Source organism: Mustela nivalis (genome assembly GCF_964662115.1).
Source record: "Mustela nivalis genome assembly, chromosome: 17".
Classification (NCBI taxonomy): Eukaryota; Metazoa; Chordata; class Mammalia; order Carnivora; family Mustelidae; genus Mustela; species Mustela nivalis.
The window spans coordinates 1,621,536-1,640,195 of record NC_139036.1 but is presented as its reverse complement, the minus strand read 5'-3'; the positions used below and the strand labels follow the sequence as shown (position 1 = coordinate 1,640,195).

Here is an 18,660-nt window from a genome sequence, read left to right as displayed (position 1 = left end):
CCCGCTTCCCAGTTTCCCATCGGCCTGTGGGGTGCTCGGTGTCATGGCCTGCAGCAGACCTAACCCGCACAGGCAGACCCTGGGCCACCGTCGCGGGCCACGGTCCTCCAGCTTCCCCTATCCCTGTTCGCCTTCTGTTCCTGGGGTACCATAGACAAAAGGTAAAGGTTTGCGTCTCAGTTCCTAAAACGGCAGAACAAGGAAGGGGATGAGACAAGGAGCAGGAGGGGCCCCAGGAGCCTGGGGTCAAAAGGAGCCGGAGCTGGGGGTGTGGGCCTTAAGGGGTGGGTGTTGGCCCTGACATTGCCAGCCTCCCATCCCCAGCCTGGGGTCCCTGGGGTTGACAACCCTCCAGAGACAGCCTCTGCAGTGCCAACGCAGGGTGACCCTCTGTGCTTCTCCTCCGGGCCTTTGCCCAGTCACCCCTGCTTTCCTGGAACTCATTCCCCCCGCTCAGTGAAGGGCAGCACCGGCTACCGGGCTATGTCCGCCCTCACTGTCCTTCTCCCCCACACCCATCACCCTCGACCAGCTCCGGATCAGCTCCGGACCAGTGGGACTCACCCGGGGTTGGCTCCATCCACCCCACCAGGGGCCCCTCCTGCTTTTCTGCTGCGGTCCTGCGACCCCCGCCCCACACGGGCCGAGTGATCTTTTCAAGGCCTGCCCACGCACAAAACCTTCCGGCGTCCCCACTGTGCTCAAGCTGAAGTCTGAGGGGCTCCCGGGTGGCTCGGTGGGCCAAGCATTCCGCTAGCATACCGCGCCTGGTTTCCGCTTGGGCCGGGGCCTCGGGGTCCTGGGATCGACCCCGACAGGACTCCGCAGGCTCACTGGGGACTCTGCTTGAGACGCTCTCCCTTCTCCCTCTGCCCCTAAAATAAATAAATAAATCTTTAAAGTGAGTAAATAGGGGCGCCGGGGTGGCTCTGGCAGTGAGGCGTCTGCCTTCGGATGGGGTCTTGAACCCGGGTCCTGGGATGGAAGGCCACGTTAGGCTCCCCGCTCAGTGTGGAACCCGCTTTTCCCTCTCTCCTCGCTACCTCTGTCGCTATCTTGGTCTCTCTCAAATAAATAACTAAAATCCTTTTTAAAAAATAATAAAATTAAATAAACCCCGGGGCGAGCGCACCAACCCCACGAGCCCCACCCCCGGCCAGACTCCCCGCCCCCGGTCCCCTGCGCGGCAAGGCTCCGCCCCCGGCCGGCGAGGCCCCGCCCCCTGGTCCGCGAGGCCCCGCCCCCGCGGTCCGCCCAGCGCGCAAGCGCCGCGACCTGACCCGGAAGAGAACGTCTTCAGAGCCCACGTGTTCGCGGCGCTAGGCAGACATGGAGAGTCGGGTCTCGGCGGAGTCTGCGTCCCCCGGGGGGGCGGCCACGAGCGGCCCGCGGCCGGCAGATCGGGAGGGGCTGCTGCAGCAGAGCCGCGAGTTCTTGGACTTTTTCTGGGACATCGCGAAGCCGGAGCAGGAGACGCGGCTGGAGGCCACGGAGAAGCTGCTGGCGTACCTGCGCGCGAGGCCCCAGGTGGGCGGGGGCGGACGGGGGGCGCGAGGCGGCTGGAAGGGCAGGGACAGGGCAGGAGCGCGTGGCGGGGGTGGCGGTGCGCCCCGCGGGACCGCCGTCTTCACCGCCGGCCCCGCTCGCTCCGGCAGGGACCCGAGAGGAAGTACGCCCTGAAGCGCCTCATCACCGGGCTCGGGGTCGGCCGAGAGACCGCCCGGCCCTGCTACAGTCTGGCCCTGGCGCAGGTGAGCGGCGGCTCCGGAAGGGGCCCAGCCGGGCGCTCGGGGCGCTGGGGAGTGGGAAGGGCGGGCATCCGAGCCGAGGCGCGTCCCCGCGCGGACGTGGGAAACCGAGCGGGGCCCGTGCCCAGGGACGCCCGGGCGGGTGGGCCGGGGGGTGAGCAGTTTTCTTTCTGGGGACGTGGGTGAACCAGCCTCAGGGGATCACCGACCAGGCAGTGAGCTTTGGGGTGGGTTACCGTGCCTTGGCGAGGTTCGGCGCGCTCTTCCCTCCAGGGGTACCCAGCGGGTTAGAGGCTGCCCCGAAGGCACGTGGGCAGCCGGATGGGAATTCGAGACCCAGTCCCTTAGCAACCTCGCTGGGGGCGACTCAGCAGGCTGTGGAGGCAACAGGCTGTGAAGGCAGCAGGCTGTGGAGACGGGCTAACGGAGTCTCAGCCAGAGGAGCTGTTTTCTGAAGCGTGATGGGCCCCGGGCAGGGAGGCGAGACTGAGCTCCCTCCAGCAACCGTGTTCACACACCAGCACTGCTTGGAGTGGGCACCCAGAGGCCCTGTGGGCCTCGCGCCGGAAGTCGAAGGGAGATTTGGAAGGAGGCTGGGGTCTCTCAGGTGGGGCTGGACCTCCCCTCCCTGAACGGCTCACCCTCCTGCTACAAACCCCCCGCAGCTGCTGCAGTCCTTCGAAGACATCCCCTTGTGCAGCGTCCTGCAGCAGATCCAGGAGAAGCACGACTTGCAGAAAGTTAAGAAGGTGAGCATCAGTGGCCTGGGGGAGATGGGCAGCCCCAGGCTGGGGTTCCTGGGCCCTTTTCACTGATGCCTGAAACTTCTTTCTAGGCGATGATGAGACCGGCTCTTTTTGCAAACCTCTTTGGGGTGCTAGCCCTCTTTCAGTCTGGCAGGCTGGTGAAGGTGAGAGGTTTGGGGGCAGGGGGCATGTGGGCGGGCTGGAGAGTGGGGGGTCCTGTAGCATGCCCTGCTCATAACTGCATTCCCTCTCTGGGCACCAGGACTCCGAGGTGCTGCTGAAGTCGGTAAAGCTGCTGCAGAACCTGGCTCAGCACCACAACCACCTGCAGGAGCAGCCCCAGAAGGCCCTGGTGGACATCCTCTCTGAGGTACAGACTTCCCACCGTGGGGCCCCAGGTGGAGAGGCTGAGAGTAGAAGCCTGGACACCCCAGAGCAGCAGTGTCCCCGGGGAGGTGTTCAGTCTCGCGGATCTGGAGTGATGTTTCCACCCACGATCGGCACGAAGTCGAAGAGGATCCTTACATTCTTCTCCCGTCGAGTCCCTAGAGTCCCGCGAGCATCTTGTCCTGGGGTCCATCTCCACTCACATGACTGCGCTCCGAGAGCTCAGTCGGACAGCGCCATTCTAGAGCAGCGCCTGTCCCGCGGCAAGCGAATTAAACATGTTTGCCATTTTTGTTTTGGGCTGAGCTGACTCCCAGGGCCCCGCAGCCCTGCTGGGGAAAGGGAGGTGGGCCAGTACCTAGAACCCTTTGTTTTGGAGGAAGAGGCAGGGACGTGAACTCAAGTCCCAGCTCTCCGCTTGGCGCAGCTCATACAGGAAATGAACTCATCCCTTGGGGCTCCTGGGAGGCTCAGTGGGTTTGGCATCTGCCTTCAGCTCAGTGTCCTGGGATCAAACCCCATGTCGGGCTCCCTGCCTAGTGAGGAGCCTGCTTATTCCTCTGCGGCTCCTTCGACGGATGCCTGCTCTCTCAGTTGTTCTCTGATAAATAATTTTTTTTTTTTTTAAAGATTTATTTGACATAGAGACCACAGGTAGGCAGAGAGGCAGGCACAGAGAGAGGGGGAAGCAGGCTCCCCGCTGAGCAGAGAGCCCGATGTGGGGCTTGATCCCAGGACCCTGAGATCATGACCTGAGCCAAAGGCAGAGGCTTAACCCACTGAGCCACCCAGGTGCCCCTGTCTGATAAATAATATTTAAAACGAGCTAGTCCTGAGTCAACCGAAAGAGGTAATTAAAAGGGTAGCTAGTCAGCATCGGTGGGGCAGTTGTTAAAAACCCCAGGCCCTAGGACTGGCCGTGGAGTGAGCTCCCTAACAAACAGCTTCCCAGGGTTCTGGTGCCTAGCAGGGTGGGGACGGCTGTCCCACCTCACCCAGCACTGTGGGGGGCCTCACAGAAGCCTGGCAGGTGCAACAGGGCCACAGGGCTCACCTCACGGGACGTGGCACAGGTGCTGGATGGTGTGACCGTCCCCCAACCCGTGTCCCCACACCAGGTCCCAGCAGCCACGTTGCAGGCGATCCTGCCGAAAGTCCTCAAGGTGGACTTGAATTCAGTCCTGGGCTCGCCCGAGCACCTGCAGCTCTTCCTCTTGGCCCAGCAGAAGGTGCCGGAGAAGCTCAAGGAGCTGATAGGACCAGTCAACCTGTTCTCAGATGAGAACATCCCCAGGTGTGAGGGCGGTGGGAGGATGGGCTCCCCCGGGGACCCTGCCACCCAGTGGGCCGGCGCCCCCTGAGTCCCTCTACCCCTCCCAAGACTGGTGAATGTCCTGAAGACAGCAGCCGCCTCCGTGAAGAAGGAGCGCAAGCTGCCTGCCGTGGCTCTGGACCTGCTCCGCCTGTCACTGCAGGAGGGCAAGTTCCCGAGGTTCTGGAAGGAGGTGGTTGAGCAGGGGCTCCTGAAGAAGCAGTTCTGGCCGGCCAGGTGCGTGGGGGCACATCTCAGGGGTGGGGGGCAGCCAGGTGTGCAGGGCCCAGCTCGGGGTGGGGGTGGAGAACGGCCAGGTGCGCAGGGCTCTGAGCGGGCTGTCCTCACGCCCCCAGCTATCTGTGCTTCCGCCTGCTGGGCGCTGCACTGCCCCTGCTGTCTGAGGAGCAATTGCCCCTGGTGATGCAGGGCGACCTGATCCGGCATTTTGGGGAGCACATGGTCACTGCTAAGGTGGGTATCCTCCCCACTCCCCCCCAGCACTGCCAGGAGGACGGGCGCCTCGGGGGTCAGCCAGCTTCTTGGGAAGAGGGTTGCTCTTGGCCACAGCATCCCCAGTCTCCTGCCTTGGCGGTCCTGCTGGGGAAACAGGGGTCCTTTTCCTCTGGGCAAGGTGAGCCAGCTGGCTGCCCGTGCCCTTCCCCTCTTGAGTAGACTTCGGCAGGGTCAGTCCTGGCCTCAGGACCCTCGGCACAGGCGTACGTGGCCAGCGGCCTGCCCAGACCTCCCGACCCCCACCTGGTGCTCCAGTGAGGAGAACCGTCCTGGTCTGTGACCACCAAGCACCATGTGCGGCCCCGTGCTGGGCCCACACTGGACGGGAGAGACCTGTGCTTGTTTGAGTTCAGGTTTGGGAGCCCGGCTCCCCCTGGCCCGGGCCTGCTTCACCTCTGTGAACTCGGCATCTTGGGTAGAGCCTTCATGAAGATGAAGGGTCACGTTCCCTGGAGCGCTCGTGGCGGGCCCCTGGGCATGGCGTGTGGCCACCCCCCTGTTCTGGCTGCAGCGGGGCAGGGCAGCCGCGCCCGAGAGCTCCACATCCCACAGGCACCACTTGGAACCCTGTGACCTTGAAAAGTTAGTGGCCAGTTTTCTTCACCTGTAAGGTGATAGAAGGGGCCCCCAATTAGGGGTTGTCATGAGGATGATGCCTGCGGCCACACGAAGTCACATGGCGTGGTGCACGTGGCACGGTGACACAGCCAGGAGCTGGACAAGGGGGTTGATGCCCCAGCCGGGACCCTGCTCCGCCCTCCCTGAGCCAGGAACCCAACCTGTCCTGGGGGGGAGTGGGTAGACGGCGGCCCACTGTGATGCACAGTGGGAGGGCTGGGGGGGCGGCGTGGCCTGGCCATGGATGACATAGGGCTTTGCCAGGCCTTGGTGTCACCTGTTGGAGAAGAGGGTGGTGGACCCTCCTGGCAGGTGACCCCGGTGTTGGCCTGACTCTCAACAGCTCCCAAAGCAGTTCAAGTTCGCTCCGGAGATGAACGAGTACGTGGGTGCCTTCCTGGAGGGCTGTCGGGATGACCCCGAGCGGCAGTTGGCTGTGGTGGTGGCCTTCACCCGTATCACCAACCAGGGCCTCCCTGTCCTGCCCACGTTCTGGAGGGTTGTGCGGTCCCTGAGTCCCCGTGCCCTTAAGGGCTATGTGGCCTGGCTACAGACCACGTTTCTCCGGCCCGACCTGGACTCCCTGGTGGACTTCAGCACCAGCAACCAGAAGAAAGCTCAGGACGCTTCGCTGCATGGGTGAGTGGGCGTGCGGAGCTCGGGGTGGGGGTGCTGGGCCGCATTCCCACGGGATGGTGGCCCCAGGAGGGGAGGGAAGGGGAGGACTGAGCCGCCACTCTCCCGGAAGGCCCGAGTTTCCTTGCGTGTTCCTGTGCTGGTGGCCAGGCTGGGAGAGCTCACCTTCCATCTCTGAGGTGGGTACGGAACCAGTAACTCGGCTCCCCACAGGCCTGAGCGAGCGGTGTTCCGGCTGCGGAAGTGGGTCATCCTTCGCCTGGTCAGCACCGTGGACGCCCTGCACGCGGAGAAGGAGGACGACTTGATTGAGGAGGTGGCCAGGTGGGACAGGCTCTGCCCTCAGTGCCCTCGTAGGAGCCCAAGAATCAGGCCTCTTGTCTAGTCTTTGGTCGCCCTGGAGCCAGGAGCTCTGAGTTCAGGTCATCAGGGGGAGTAGGCTGTTCTTGCCCCTTAGGCAGAAGGCGGTTTAGGGAAAAACCCCAGGAGCCCCTGAAAGGAAAGGTTAGGGTTAGGGTTAGCCGTGGGCCCTGCAGACGCCTGCGGGGCTAGGGAGGCTCTGGTGCTGGACTCGCCTCTGCCAGGTGCTCTCAGCCCTCACCACGCGGCCAAGGGGCGGGGGGGTGGGGAGCAGCCCACGTCTGCAGAGACCGTGGCGTGCTCTGATGTGGTGGTCTCATGTGTGGCCTGCTTCTGAGGGACAGACTCCAACTTCACCGCAGTTAGGCCAAGTTCAGTTCAGCTGGAGATCTGGACTTGGGAAATGTTGTTTCTGCCACTACCTGTCCCTGGGCCCTGGGTGATGCCATCCTGGGCGGGGGCTCCTGAGACCTGTGGCGCTCCTGCCCTCCCCAGGTTTTGTTTCTTCCACTCGTTCTTTGAAACGAAGAAGCCCACGTCCCAGATCCCAGAGACGGAGCAGCAGTTCTCCTTTCCTCTGGAGAGCCGGACCCGGGAGGTGGTCAGCAGTGCCTTCTTCAGGTGGGCCGTGGGCAGCCTCGGAGCAGGCAGGGTGGGACGAGCTCGCTCGCTTCCTTGGCTCTCAGCCGGGAGCACGTGGAGGCCCAGTGAGCTCCAGTGGGCCGGTTGTGGGCGTGCTGGGAGGCGGCCGTGTCCGTGGCCAGCCTTGACCCCCGCCCCGCCCTCCCAGCCTGCTGCAGACCGTCAGCACCCAATTCCGGCTGGCGCCAGCGCGGACCCCAGATGGGCAGCCCTGGACCCACCGGCTGGTACAGTTCGCAGACTTGCTCTTGAACCACAGCCGCAACGTGACCCCCCTGACGCCCTTCACCACACAGCAGCGCCAGGCCTGGGACCGGTGAGGGACTGCAGTTTCCAGGGGGTGGGTGGGACACTCCAGGGCCCAGGAGGCAGCAGAGGCCTGAGAGCCTGCCCGTGTCACTGCAGGATGCTGCAGACGCTGAAGGAGCTGGAGGCCTGCTCTGCAGAGGCCAAGGCCAAGGCCAGTGCCTTCCAGCACCTGCTCTTCCTCGTGGGCATCTACCTCTTCAAGGTATCGCGGCCTGGGGGGGAGCGGGCCATGTTCTGGGGGCTCTGCGAGTCGAGGCTGGCATTGTGGGCCCTGGTGGGGTTACAGTCCAGGGAAGAGCTGCTCCGTCCACTTTCTGGGCCTCCGTCGCATGCTGAGCTGCCTGTGCGGCATTTCTTGTCCCCCCCCCAGTCTTGCGGCAGGTGCCACCTCATTTGCCGGCTGGGGCGGCCGGAGCTCCCGGCCGAGTAACCTGGTGCAGGCCACACAGCCACAGCCTGGGATAGGTCCTCAGGTCTGACTGTGCTCTCCCACCAGACCTCCAGACTTTCCTGCCCTCACAGAGGTGAGATGTGGCTGAGGACCTGCAGCCGTCCAGGACGGGCCTGCTCCCTCAGTGCTCACGGTGGCCGTAGTCCGCGGTCCGCAAGGATCGAGGCCTTGACCTCTCCCCGAACCTCACCCGCCGGCAGCCGCCGTGGCAGGTGGGAGTTAGCACGTGTCCCTGTGCCTCTCCAGTGTGGGGCTCTGCCCCGTGGTCATGGCCTGCACGTCCATGTCCCCACGCTGATGACCGCATCTCTTGATGTCTCCATTCTTTCCACCCGGAAGCTCTTACTGAAGCTAGGGCTCAACTCTCAGGGTTCGTTCTGGCTCCTCCGGAGGCTGCCTCTCAGGCTACAGGATGGTCTTGTGCTTTCTGGCGCCGCCTTCTGCCCGTTGGGCTGGGGTTGGGGTTGTGGTCTGTGCTTCCAGACCTCAGACATCCAAGCCGGCCTGCCGGCGGTCGTGTGTGCGCGTGTCGGTCTCTGTGAGGTGTGTGTGCGTGCCGTTCTGTGTGCAGCATGTGTGTTCATCTGTGTGTGCACATCTGTGCGTGTGGCATGTGTCGGTCTGTGTCTGCACCTGTCTGTGTGGGGTGTGTGCGTGCAGCGTGTATTGGTCTTTGTCTGCGCCTCTGTGTGACATGTGCGTGTATCGGTCTGAGCTGGTCTGTGTGACTTGTGCGTGTATCGGTCTGTGTGTGTGTGGTCTGTGCAGAGGGTGAGCATGTGCATGTCCATGTGAGGTGTGTGTGGGCTCTGTGTGTGTTGGTCTGTGCACGGCATGTGTGTGCAAGTGTCTGCGTGTGTGTGCACATCTGTCTGTGCAAGGTGTTCGTGTGCTTGTTTGTCTGTATGTGTGCACACGTGGGGGCCTCTGCCCCTTCGGATCCTAGCGTCGGCCTCTGATGGCAGCAGGGCGGTAGCGGGCACGGGATGCCCTTGGCACCTGCCCCCCAACTGGGCGCTCAGCTCACCCCAGAGCTGCATGTGCAGCCGTCCTGGATGAAGGGTGTGGGGCGCAGACAGCCCGGCCGCGCTCCGCCACCCTGTCCAGGCGCAGAAGCTGTGCCCCACGGGGGGCTTCAGCTCCCCTGACTCCTGGGCAGGGCTGCGGTCTGCGCTAACCCCGGCACGATGGGGGCGAAGTGGTGTGGAATCAGCTCCAGTTAACGGTCCTGGTGCTCTGTAGGGACATTGCAGTCAGTGTGGGGGGACATATAGCGTCATCAGGCTCCCAGGCCCCACTGTGGCCTGTTGGGTGCTGAGTGGGTGCCTGGGGTGCTCAGTCCTGTCTGGGAGGGGCTCAGCGGGGCCGGGAGTGGGGTCTGCCCTGATCCTATCCTCGCCCTGCCCCAGTCCCCCGCAGACAGCTGCGAGCTGCTGGCAGACATCCAGACCTGCATCCAGAAGAGCCTGGGAGAGAAGCCCCGCCGGACCCGCTCTAAGGCTGCCAGTGGGTCACTGCCCCTAGGGCTGGGGCGGGTGGGCACATCACCACGGACCTGGCTCAGCCTCTCCCGCCTGCAGCCCCCCAGGAGCCGCCATGGGTGGAGGTGCTGGTGGAGATCCTGCTGGCCCTGCTGGCCCAGCCCAGCCACCTGATGCGCCAGGTGGCCCGGACCGTGTTCAGCCATGTGTGTGTCCACCTGACCCCACGGGCTCTGCAGCTGATCCTGGATGTAAGCTGGGTCATGTGGGGAAGGGGTATCTGGGACTGGGCTTGCCACAGGATGAGGGCCGCCTCGTCATTGCTGTAATGTGCAGAGCGGTTGGGAGCCTCGCCGGGCAGTGCTGTGCTCCCCTCTCCCGGTTCTATTCTCCTCCCTGAGATGGGGGACTCTGGGCTGAGACTGGATGGGGCCTGGTATGGGGGGTGGTGTCTGCAGCAACAGGTGTGTCAGCTGTCAGAGAATCTGTTTAGGTGCTGAACCCTGAGAAGAGCGCAGACGAGGACAACGTGGTGGTCACGGATGATTCCGAGAAGCAGTCGGAGAGCGGGGAGGTGCGTGCCAGGAGGGGTGGGTGGGCGGACGTGGGGTGGGCAACGGGAGGCGTAACACAGGGGACCCCGCAGGATAAGAGCTCAGACAGTGAGGACGACAGACCTTCGGCTAGTGAGGACGACAGTGACGATGAGGACAGCAATGAGGAGGACCGGGACGGGGACGTGGACCAGGGCTTCCGGGAGCAGCTCATGGCCGTGCTGCAGGCAGGGAAGGCCCTGGTGAGCAGTGGCGGCGGGTGGGGAGGGCGGGGGGCGTGCCTGCAGCCAGCGGCCAGCTGCTCAGCGGGCGTCTGTCCCCTAGGGCGCGGTGGACGGAGAGGATGACGGCGACGAGGAGCTGGGGGACGAGGCCATGATGGCCCTGGACGAGAACCTCGCCAGCCTCTTCGCCGAGCAGAAGCTGCGCATCCAGGCCCGGAGGGACGAGAAGAATAAGCTGCGGAAGGAGAAGGTGCTCCGGCGAGACTTCCAGATCCGGGTGAGTGTGGGAGCCGCCGACAGCGCCGCGCCCCCCTTCACGCCCTGCACCCACTGACCCGTCCCCCTGGCCGCAGGTCCTGGACCTGATTGAGGTGCTGGTGACCAAGCAGCCCGAGAACCCGCTGGTGCTGGAGCTGCTGGAGCCTCTACTGGATGTGATCCGCCGCAGCATGCGCACCAGCAGCTCCAAGCAGGAGCAAGACCTGCTGCACAAGACGGCCCGCATCTTCACGTGAGTGTGTAGGCGCGGGCGGGGCCAGCGGGAACAGGGTCTCGGGACCAGAGCATGGCGCGGGTCCCCGCAGGAAAGGCGGGTGTGGACCTGCTGGCCCCAGCACGAACGGGGCCAGACCTGAGGGCCCGAGTGAGCTTTACGGAGGAGCTGGTGGGGCGGGACAGACTGCGCCCCCCACAGCATGTCCTTGCCAGCCCCAGATTGCGCTCGCTCGGTGGGCTGTCCCCGCCACCTGCCAGGGTTGAGTCTGTGGATGACCTGGTCCTCGTGCCCTGAGCATCATGGACCCGAGTCTCAGGGCCCAGAAGCCTCTGTCCTAGGGGAGGCAGGTTTGCCCGTGTGGCAGGCTCAGCCCCGGGCGCTGGTTTCTCCTCTTGCCCACCCTCAGCAGAGCTGCAGGCAACCCTGGGCCCACCCTTGCCACCACGGTCAGACCCCTGTCCTCTGGGTTCCTGTCTCCCTGCCTGTGAACTGGAACGCACAGGGGGCGGGCTCAGCTCGGTGGGGCGAGGCGGACGATGGTGACCGGCTCTTCCACCCTCTCCCCTGACACAGACACCACCTGTGCCGCTCTCGGCACTACTGCCACGACGTGGGCCGTGGCGTGGGGGCTCTGTACACACAGGTGGAGCGGCTGGTGCAGCAGGCAGGCCGCCAGGCCGATGCCTCCCTCTCCCTCTACTACTTCAACGCGGCCCTCTACCTGCTCCGCGTCCTGAAGGGCAACAGCACTGCCGCCACTGTCTGCAAGCCCCAGAAGAAAGAGAAAGCCGGCCCCAAGCCCGGGGGCCCCAAGGTGAGCCGGCCCCGGCCCAGGTAGGCTCGGCCACAGGAGCATGGCTGCAGGGTCGTGGAAGGGAAGTGGAGGCCGTGACTCCTGGGAGCCGCCTCCCAGCTCCCCGAGGACGGCCGTGCCTGTCCCTCTCCCCGGCATCACGCAGCTGCTCTCCCCTGTGGCGCAGGCTAGTGGCGGCTTGGATCTGAGCCTCGTGACCCCGATCTTCTCTTCAGCGCTGACCTCCTTCCTGACCAAGCGCAACAGCCCACTGACTGTGCCTATGTTCCTCAGTCTCTTCTCCCGGCACCCGGTGAGCGTCCGGGCTGGCCTGCCCCCGGGACCCCTTTGCGGCCTGGCCCAGCTCATTGCCCCGTCCTGCCATCCGTAGGTTCTCTGTAAGAGCCTGCTCCCCGTTGTGATCCAGCACGTGACAGGCCAGGCACGGCCCCGCCATCAGGTAGGCCTGCCCTGGACCACAGCCCTGGACCCCAGTCCCAGGCTTGTCAAAGTTATCCGCGTGACCGTCTACGCCCGGGTGTTTGGGAGGCCGTGGAGGTGCTCTGGCGAGGGCACAGAGTCCCTGTCAGTAGGGAAAGCTTCAACCCTGCCGCTGCCACCCCCCATGTGACCTGAACCCTGAGCTCCTTGACGTGTGCACTCCGATGTGGCTGTCCCCCAGGGTCAGGCTGACGGGCAGGCCTCAGGAGGGCACTGAGCTGACGAGCGGGCCAGGCACTGTCCCTACTATCCTGGCCTCAGCTCCTGCACCTGCCTGGGGAGAGGGCTGGGCCCAGGTGGTGGCTGCTCCTGGGTCCCGTGGAGTCCACTCAGTCCTCCCTGAGCTTTGGGCTGCTGCACTGAGGCCCCCATCCTGCCCCCCAACCAGGCCCAAGCCTGTGTGCTGCTCCAGAAGGCCTTGCCCACGCGGGAGCTGCGGCTGTGCTTTGAGGACCCCGAGTGGGAGCAGCTGGTCAGCCAGATCCTGGTGAAGGTCACAGAGGTGAGGGCTGTGGACCCCTGCCGCGTTCCCGCTGGGGTGGTTCTCTGGGACCCTGGGCTTCAGCTGGAGCTGGGCTGCCTCCTCCGGGCTCTGGTGTTGAGCGGGCATCTTCCCTAGAACCTGCGGACGCTGGGAGAGGCGCAGAGCAAGTCGGAGCAGCAGCAGGAGCTGTCCTCCCTAGGGTTGCTCAACACCCTCCTCAGGACCGTCCATCAGGAGGTGGGCGGTGCGCGGTGGTGGGGACGGAGTGCAGGCTGGGCTGAGGGGGGGGCCCGCCCCATGGGAGGATGCCAGGGAGGATGCCAGGGAGGGCCGCGCCCCGTGGAGGGAAGTGCTCGTGGGCTGGGCAGCAGCTGGGGAGGTCGGTCCCCCGGTCCAGCCCAGAACGGGGTCCTTAGCAAGGATGCTGGTGGCGGGGGTGGGAGAATGTGGGACCCAGAGCCTAGCAGGGGCCCTGCCTCTGGTCCCTGCGGCAGCCATGGTGTGTCCTGCCCGCAGAAGCTGACGGTGGACCTGACCGGCGTGCTGGGTGTGCTGCAGAGCCAGCAGCAGAGGCTGCTGCCGGGGGGGCACTCGGCCAGCTGCAGCCGCCTCTGCAACCTCTACTGGCAGGCCATGAAGGCCCTCGGAGTCCAGTAGGTCCTGGGGGGGGCCTGGCGACTCCCTCGGGCGGGGAGCACTGTGGGGAGGGCCACACCTCTCACTGGGCACGCCCTTCTTTTGCGCCCTGTCTCCAAGGCGCCCCAAGTCAGAGAAGAAGGAGGCCAGGGAAGTTCCCAAGGTCACGCAGAGCCCCCTTAGCACGAAGAGGAAGAAAAAGGGGTTTTTGCCGGAAACCAAGAAGCGTAAGAAGCAAACGTTGGAAGGCGCAGCACTGGTGGAGGAGGCCAAGCCCACGACCTCTGGGGACGACCAGCCCCCCAGCACAGGCAAGAGGAGGAGAAGGAAGAGGAAGGCCCAGGGGCCCACCCAGGCCAATGGGACACCTGCCACCAAGAGGCCGGCCCCAGAGTCCATGACTCCCAGTGCTCCTGCCAAGACCCCAAAGCTGCAGGAGAAGCAGCAGCCCTCCCAGGTGAACGGAGCCAGGCCTGTGTCCCCTGCGGCACCCGCCAGCAGAAAGCAGCCTCAGAAGGATCTGCCCGAGAAGGGGGTGTCTGGCAAATCGCCGCAGTCCGCGCTGCCGCGGAAGAAGGCCAGGTTGTCTCTGGCCAGCAGGAGCCCCACTCTGCTCCAGAGCGGGGCCAAGAGAAAGAAAGCGTCACTCAAGAAGGCCAGGAAGCCCTGAGCCCCAAGAGCCCTGCGTTTGCCCCGCGGTGAGTTCCGGCACCGGAGGGACTCGCGTGTCCGCTATCCCTGCGCACCCCCGCTGTCCCGTGCACCCCCCACCCCAGGCGGCTGTGCCCTGGGAGCCAGTGCGGCATGATTTAAATAGGTTTATTCCTTCATTTACAAGAGGAACATATTTGGCTTCTCTCTTAAGACTCTGAGATTCACGATCAGCAGCTCTGAAAAATAAAGGAGCAGTTTGGCTTCCGGAAGGAAGAGGAGGCAACACTTGGACGTGGTTCTTGTACAACAAGAAAACATCGCTGGGGCCCCCGTCGGGGTCGGGCTGGTCTTGGGGGTCCCACCCCCATAGGTGCCCCAGAGCTTGGTGAGGAGGGGGTGCTGCTAGCTTGCACACGCACAAGCCACGCCAGCTAACTACGGGGCAGCGCGACGTTGGGGCCGGCACCTCGATTCCAGCCAGTGTGCAGGAGCACGTGGGGCAGGGTAGGGTGAGCTCCGCCAGCAGGCAGGTGTGGGGGCGGTGGCAGGGCCCCTGAGCACTGGCAGTTGGCCTGGGGTATGGGCCTCGCTCCTGGCCGTTTTCCTGGGACAGGAATCCTCATGGGGTGGCTGCTGCTTCTGGCAGCTAGCACCCTGGGCCCTGTCGCTGGGGTGGGGAGCATGTGGCTCCCACACCCAGGCCTGGGGCACAGGTCAGGTGCAGCAGCCGCCAGGGCCTTCACCCCTAGAGACGCCAGCTCCCTGGCAGGCTGGTCCTGCAGGCAGCAGAGACCAGTGTCCTTCACAGGGACAAGCCAGGCTGGGAAGTGCCCAGCCACGGGCACCCGGCTCTGCCCGCTGCCCACTGGAGTCCATCGTTCCCAAGGTCAGAGTGGTCCCCATGTCCCCAAGCATGAGGTTGGACCACCCTCTTCTCTGTGGTCCGGGAGCCGCTAGGCCTTCAGAGATGCCATGTGGGGAAATCCAGCCGTCCGGCCCCATGGTCTGGGGACGGCAGAGGCTTGCCCGGGATCCTGTAAGGCAGGGACAGGCCAGGCTCTCCCCATAAGCCCATTGGAGGCTGTCTTCGTCCCGGGCCCCAGGGGGTCTGCAGCCTGGACCCGGGGCTGGGAGTCTGTGCAGCGCTGTGGCTTCCCCACACACATCCTTCCACGCTCGCTGAGGACATGGCCTCTCGGAGCCACGGCCACTCCACAGCCCCAGACCAGAGAGGGTGGGTGCCCAGCCTCGGATCACACACAAAACTTCGAGGCGGCCCAGCAGGGCCAGGGTGCCGTGGGACGCCTCCCAAGTAGGGTGTCAGTGAGGGGTCTTCATGGTCCCAGAGGCACCTAGAAAGAGGGGCCAGGTCACAGGGGGCTTTGGAAGAGGCCAGTCCCAACTGTCCTTTTAGTCTTCCTGCTCTTTGAAGAAACGGGCTTGTTCCTGGGCTCTAGGGGCATCACGGGGACAAGGGAGGGCTGCTTGGAAGAGCAGCCCCCAGAGGCTGGGCTCAGAGGAAGGTCAGCTTAGGACCTGGCATGCTTCTTGGGGACTGGGGAGCACAGTCCCGGATGGAGTAGGGGTTCCCGCCAGTCCCAGCCCCGACCTTTGCCCTCAATCCCATTTGAGGAAGGAAGTGGGCGTCTGAGTCTGCCTGCCCCCCTGACCTAGCAAGTTGGCGCGGGCCACGTTTCAAGAGGAAGATGGCCCTGGTCCTAGAGCTGGTAGGAGGTGCCTCAGGAGAAGCTGCTCCTGCTTCTGGAACATTCCCCTGGACCCCCACCCCTCCCTTCCTGCCAGGAGCTGTTCAGCCCGCCTGCACTCACGGCCTCAGACTTTGACAGATGCAGGCGGCATCACCAGCTGGTTCACCCTGGGGGAGAGACGGGCGGGGGTCAAGGTGGTGGATCAGCGGCGGCCGGGCCCGGGCACTGCTCTGGCACATCGCATCTCGGGGGCCGGCTGGCCGGACGTGCCGGGCAGGGACCTCGTCAGCCCCAGGGGAAGGTGGGAGAGCCCAAGGGTGGGGAGAGGAGATAGAGGAGCAAAGAGGAGAGAAGAAAGAAGTCAGAAAACAAGAGGAGGAGGCGGGCTAACCTCCGCTCCTCTCCCTGAAAGCCTGTCCCCAGCCTGGGCGTGCGAGCTGTCCACAGCCCCTCCTGCGGGCTGGGCAGACGGGTCCATCCGGCAATCCTGGGCGACCAGGGGACCTGCTAACTGTCCCACTCCTGCAAGCCTGGGCAGGCAGGGGACCCACATGTGCCAGCTGTCCCCAACCAAGCCTCCAGCCCTGCAAGCCTGGGCGGCCAAGGGACCCTCCTGAAAGCCTGGGTGGCCAGGCAACATGCATGGACCAGCTGTCCCCCTCCCACAAGCCTGGGCCACAAGGGAACCCTATGTGCCCCCCACCAGCAGGTGCCCGACCCTGCACACTCACTGCTGCTCAGCCTTGGCGCGGTCGCCGAGGAAGAAGAGGGCCGTGGCGAGGAAGAACATGCCGCCCAGGACCACCACGAAGGGGCAGAGCATGAGCGCGTAGCCCAGGCTCAGGAACTCCCAGAGTGGGGAGTCCTTGGTGCTCTGGCGGATCTGGTCCGAGATCTGTGGGGGCGGGAGCAGGTCAGGGGGCGCCTCCCACCCCATGAGGCCGCCCCCAGCCACCAGTACTCACAAAGCCGATGAGGTAGGGGCTCCCGGCGTCCCCCAGCAGGTGGGAGGTGAAGCTCTGCAGGGCGACAGCCGTGGCTCGTCTCGTGGGGATGACCACATACTGCAAAGAGGCCGCAGGTCAGATGCCAGAGGGCACAGCTACCGGCCTCGTCCCTGGGGTCCCCGGGGGCAGGCTGCCTGAGGTTCTGCCCCGGGCATGTGGCTGGGAACCTGTGCGGGGGTCACAGGAAACGGAGGCCCGGCACATGGACGACATGGCTGCGGCAGCGCTGGGACTGGAACCCATAAGCTGAAGACTGTGCTGGTTCCCCTCCATGAGGACGTGGCAAGGCCCAGGCTGGCCTGCCTGGGGAGGCCCTCACCCCCAATTCCCCACTTCCCCCAGAGCCAGGAGCCCCCCAGGCTAGGCAGATCCTTCGAAGCCTCAGAGCAGCGGTGGGGGGCAGGCAGCCCACAGGGCCCCTCCTTTCAGGGCTGGGGGAGGGGCAGCTGGATCCGATGGGACTGCATGGCCCCATTTCCAGCAGTGATCAGTCATGTGGCTGTGACAATAAAATGGGACAGGATTTCCCTGGGACCCAAACCCTGCCAGCAGCTGGGGCTGCCCCCAGGGGGCAGAGGGAGGCACAGGAGTCCCGCCCAGCACCACAGACTCACTCCTCCCTTCACTCTAGCCCCAGCCACTGGCCTGGCTCCATGTGAGCCCAGGGCTGAGTCAGACCCCCCCACACTCCCACCCACGGATGGCCCCCCAGTGAAGCAGGGTGGGCTTCCTGGAGGAGAAAAGCCAGTAGGAGCCCCCCATGGCTGGCTGACTCTGATCCTCTGGGCTGTCCCATAGTGTGGCCCAGACCCCAAGTGACATCCCTCTCCTGCCTCCCAGGGAGGCCTGGCCTGCTGGCTCCCACTCTCCCTACAGCAGGTCCTGTGCTCCCTTCTCCCAGCCCCTCCTGGCCCTGAACAGGGAGGATGTCCCCCCAAGTTGCCCCCCACAGTGCCTGCTGCCAGTTATCGGGGCCACACCCCCTCCTGGTTCCTCCCAGGGACATGGCCCCTGTCGCTGCTCAGACGGCCCTTTGTCCCTGGCTGGCTGGTCAGGCTCCCATTGTTGGCCTGTGAACACCGCCTCTGTCCACCCAGCCCAGCCGCGGGCTCTCAGGCAGGCGCCCCTGGGACCCAGGCTCGGTTGGGAGAGCCGGGCCCTGAAAGCTTGGACCGGGTGGGGGGTGCACGCTGGCAGGCAGCACCCCCTCAGCCAGCCTGGCAGTGCCAGCCTCCCGGCCGCGCGGAGCCTACCAACACCCCTCTCCCCATCCAGCCACAGCCTATCCCTCTGCTTGCCCAGGGCTCAGCTCTCAGGCCCCAAAGCCTGGTCCCCTCCCCGCCTCCACGCCCACCTCCCCAGTTTGCCTGGCCTTCTGTCCACCCCCCATAGGCCTGCCAGCCTCCGACCTCTTCCCCACCCCCTCCAGCTGCCCCAGAGGTCCAGAAGCCTGGCTTGGCACAAGGGAACCCCGGCTGGCCTCACCATGAGGATGTCCGCGGTGATGGCCCAGTTAGAAAAGAGCAGTGTTTCCCCAACAAAGATGCAGATCTGTCCAGGAGAGACCACAGCGGCTATCAGGGCCCTCCACCTGCGGGCTGGCAGGGAGCCCCCCAGGCTTCCCACCCCTCCCTGGGGCCTCCATGTCTGGGCACTCAGGCTCACAGGAGTCTGCAGAATACAGAGGGACCTCAAGGCAGGCTGGCAGCTCGAAAAGACACCCAGGGCCCCGGACAGAGCAGGGGGGAGGGCAGGCAGCCGACAAGGGCCTCCCCGTAGGGAGGAGCCCCGTGAGCCAGACTGCACATCCCACACCCTCGGCCCAGCCCCCACCCCCCACGCGGGCACCCCCCGCCGCACTCACGTAGGCGCCCACGATGCTGCTCTTGGCCGCCACAAAGATGAGGCAGATGAAGATGGCGGAGCCCAGCATGCCCACCGCACACACCAGCGGGTCGGCCCTCTGGGTCCGCAGGCGGCACCAGCGCGTGGCTCCCGCCCCCGTGAGCACTCCCAGAAAGCCGGTGAAGCAGGTGATGGCCCCGAAGATGAGGCTGTGGGAACAGAGGGCAGGGGGCCAGGGTCAGTGGGGGGAGGGGGCGAGCCGGGGCAGGGGGAACGCCACCCGTGTCCCAGGCCGGCCCCACCTGTCCCTGGCCCCGCACGGCGGGCTGCCACACGTCTCCGCCGTCTTCTGCACGACCTGAGCACGGTGCAGGTACAACGGGATCCACATGCCCAGGGCTCCTGTGGCGAAGGACACGGCCGACGTGGCCAGGGAGGAGAAGACGTAGCTGCGGCTGGAGAGGGGCAGGCAGGGGCAGCGGCACTGAGCGAGGGCACTGAGCGAGGCCACCGAGCAAGGCCCCCGAGCCTGTCCCCGCTGCAGGGGTGAG

General features: G+C 65.2%; 2 protein-coding genes across 10 annotated transcripts in view; one reads left to right on the top strand and one right to left on the bottom strand.

The window, feature by feature from the left end:
* The first annotated feature begins 1,257 nt into the window (after positions 1-1,257).
* MYBBP1A (MYB binding protein 1a) overlaps positions 1,258-18,660 on the top strand; it is a 155,898-nt gene continuing 138,495 nt past the window's right edge. The window contains exons 1-26 of one of the 2 annotated variants that reach the window (XR_014304982.1): positions 1,258-1,527; positions 1,656-1,751; positions 2,414-2,497; positions 2,584-2,658; positions 2,757-2,864; positions 4,000-4,175; positions 4,263-4,430; positions 4,550-4,667; positions 5,671-5,966; positions 6,177-6,287; positions 6,819-6,944; positions 7,114-7,281; positions 7,371-7,476; positions 9,135-9,231; positions 9,306-9,457; positions 9,700-9,780; positions 9,853-10,002; positions 10,085-10,261; positions 10,338-10,495; positions 11,054-11,294; positions 11,461-11,586; positions 11,665-11,733; positions 12,163-12,276; positions 12,394-12,495; positions 12,775-12,911; positions 13,015-13,647. Coding sequence is in view for 1 of the 2 variants with exons in the window: in XM_082707755.1 (XP_082563881.1) it covers positions 1,330-1,527; positions 1,656-1,751; positions 2,414-2,497; positions 2,584-2,658; positions 2,757-2,864; positions 4,000-4,175; positions 4,263-4,430; positions 4,550-4,667; positions 5,671-5,966; positions 6,177-6,287; positions 6,819-6,944; positions 7,114-7,281; positions 7,371-7,476; positions 9,135-9,231; positions 9,306-9,457; positions 9,700-9,780; positions 9,853-10,002; positions 10,085-10,261; positions 10,338-10,495; positions 11,054-11,294; positions 11,461-11,586; positions 11,665-11,733; positions 12,163-12,276; positions 12,394-12,495; positions 12,775-12,911; positions 13,015-13,564 (3,984 nt within the window). In the remaining variant the exon portion in view is untranslated. Of the gene's footprint in view, positions 1,528-1,655; positions 1,752-2,413; positions 2,498-2,583; positions 2,659-2,756; positions 2,865-3,999; positions 4,176-4,262; positions 4,431-4,549; positions 4,668-5,670; positions 5,967-6,176; positions 6,288-6,818; positions 6,945-7,113; positions 7,282-7,370; positions 7,477-9,134; positions 9,232-9,305; positions 9,458-9,699; positions 9,781-9,852; positions 10,003-10,084; positions 10,262-10,337; positions 10,496-11,053; positions 11,295-11,460; positions 11,587-11,664; positions 11,734-12,162; positions 12,277-12,393; positions 12,496-12,774; positions 12,912-13,014; positions 13,832-18,660 lie in introns of those variants that run through there. The other variant, XM_082707755.1, reaches the window with a different exon arrangement.
* SPNS2 (SPNS lysolipid transporter 2, sphingosine-1-phosphate) overlaps positions 13,699-18,660 on the bottom strand; it is a 29,626-nt gene continuing 24,664 nt past the window's right edge. For 2 of the 8 annotated variants that reach the window (XM_082707764.1, XM_082707766.1), the window contains 7 exons: positions 18,412-18,564; positions 18,129-18,318; positions 17,750-17,815; positions 16,223-16,321; positions 15,989-16,152; positions 15,378-15,569; positions 13,699-14,900 (listed from right to left, as the gene is read on the bottom strand). In XM_082707764.1, coding sequence (XP_082563890.1) covers positions 14,510-14,900; positions 15,378-15,569; positions 15,989-16,152; positions 16,223-16,321; positions 17,750-17,815; positions 18,129-18,318; positions 18,412-18,564 — 1,255 coding nt within the window. In that variant the 3' untranslated portion in view covers positions 13,699-14,509. Of the gene's footprint in view, positions 14,901-15,377; positions 15,570-15,648; positions 15,788-15,988; positions 16,153-16,222; positions 16,322-17,749; positions 17,816-18,128; positions 18,319-18,411; positions 18,565-18,660 lie in introns of all 8 variants that reach the window. The other 6 variants (XM_082707765.1, XM_082707768.1, XR_014304984.1 and 3 more) reach the window with 6 other exon arrangements.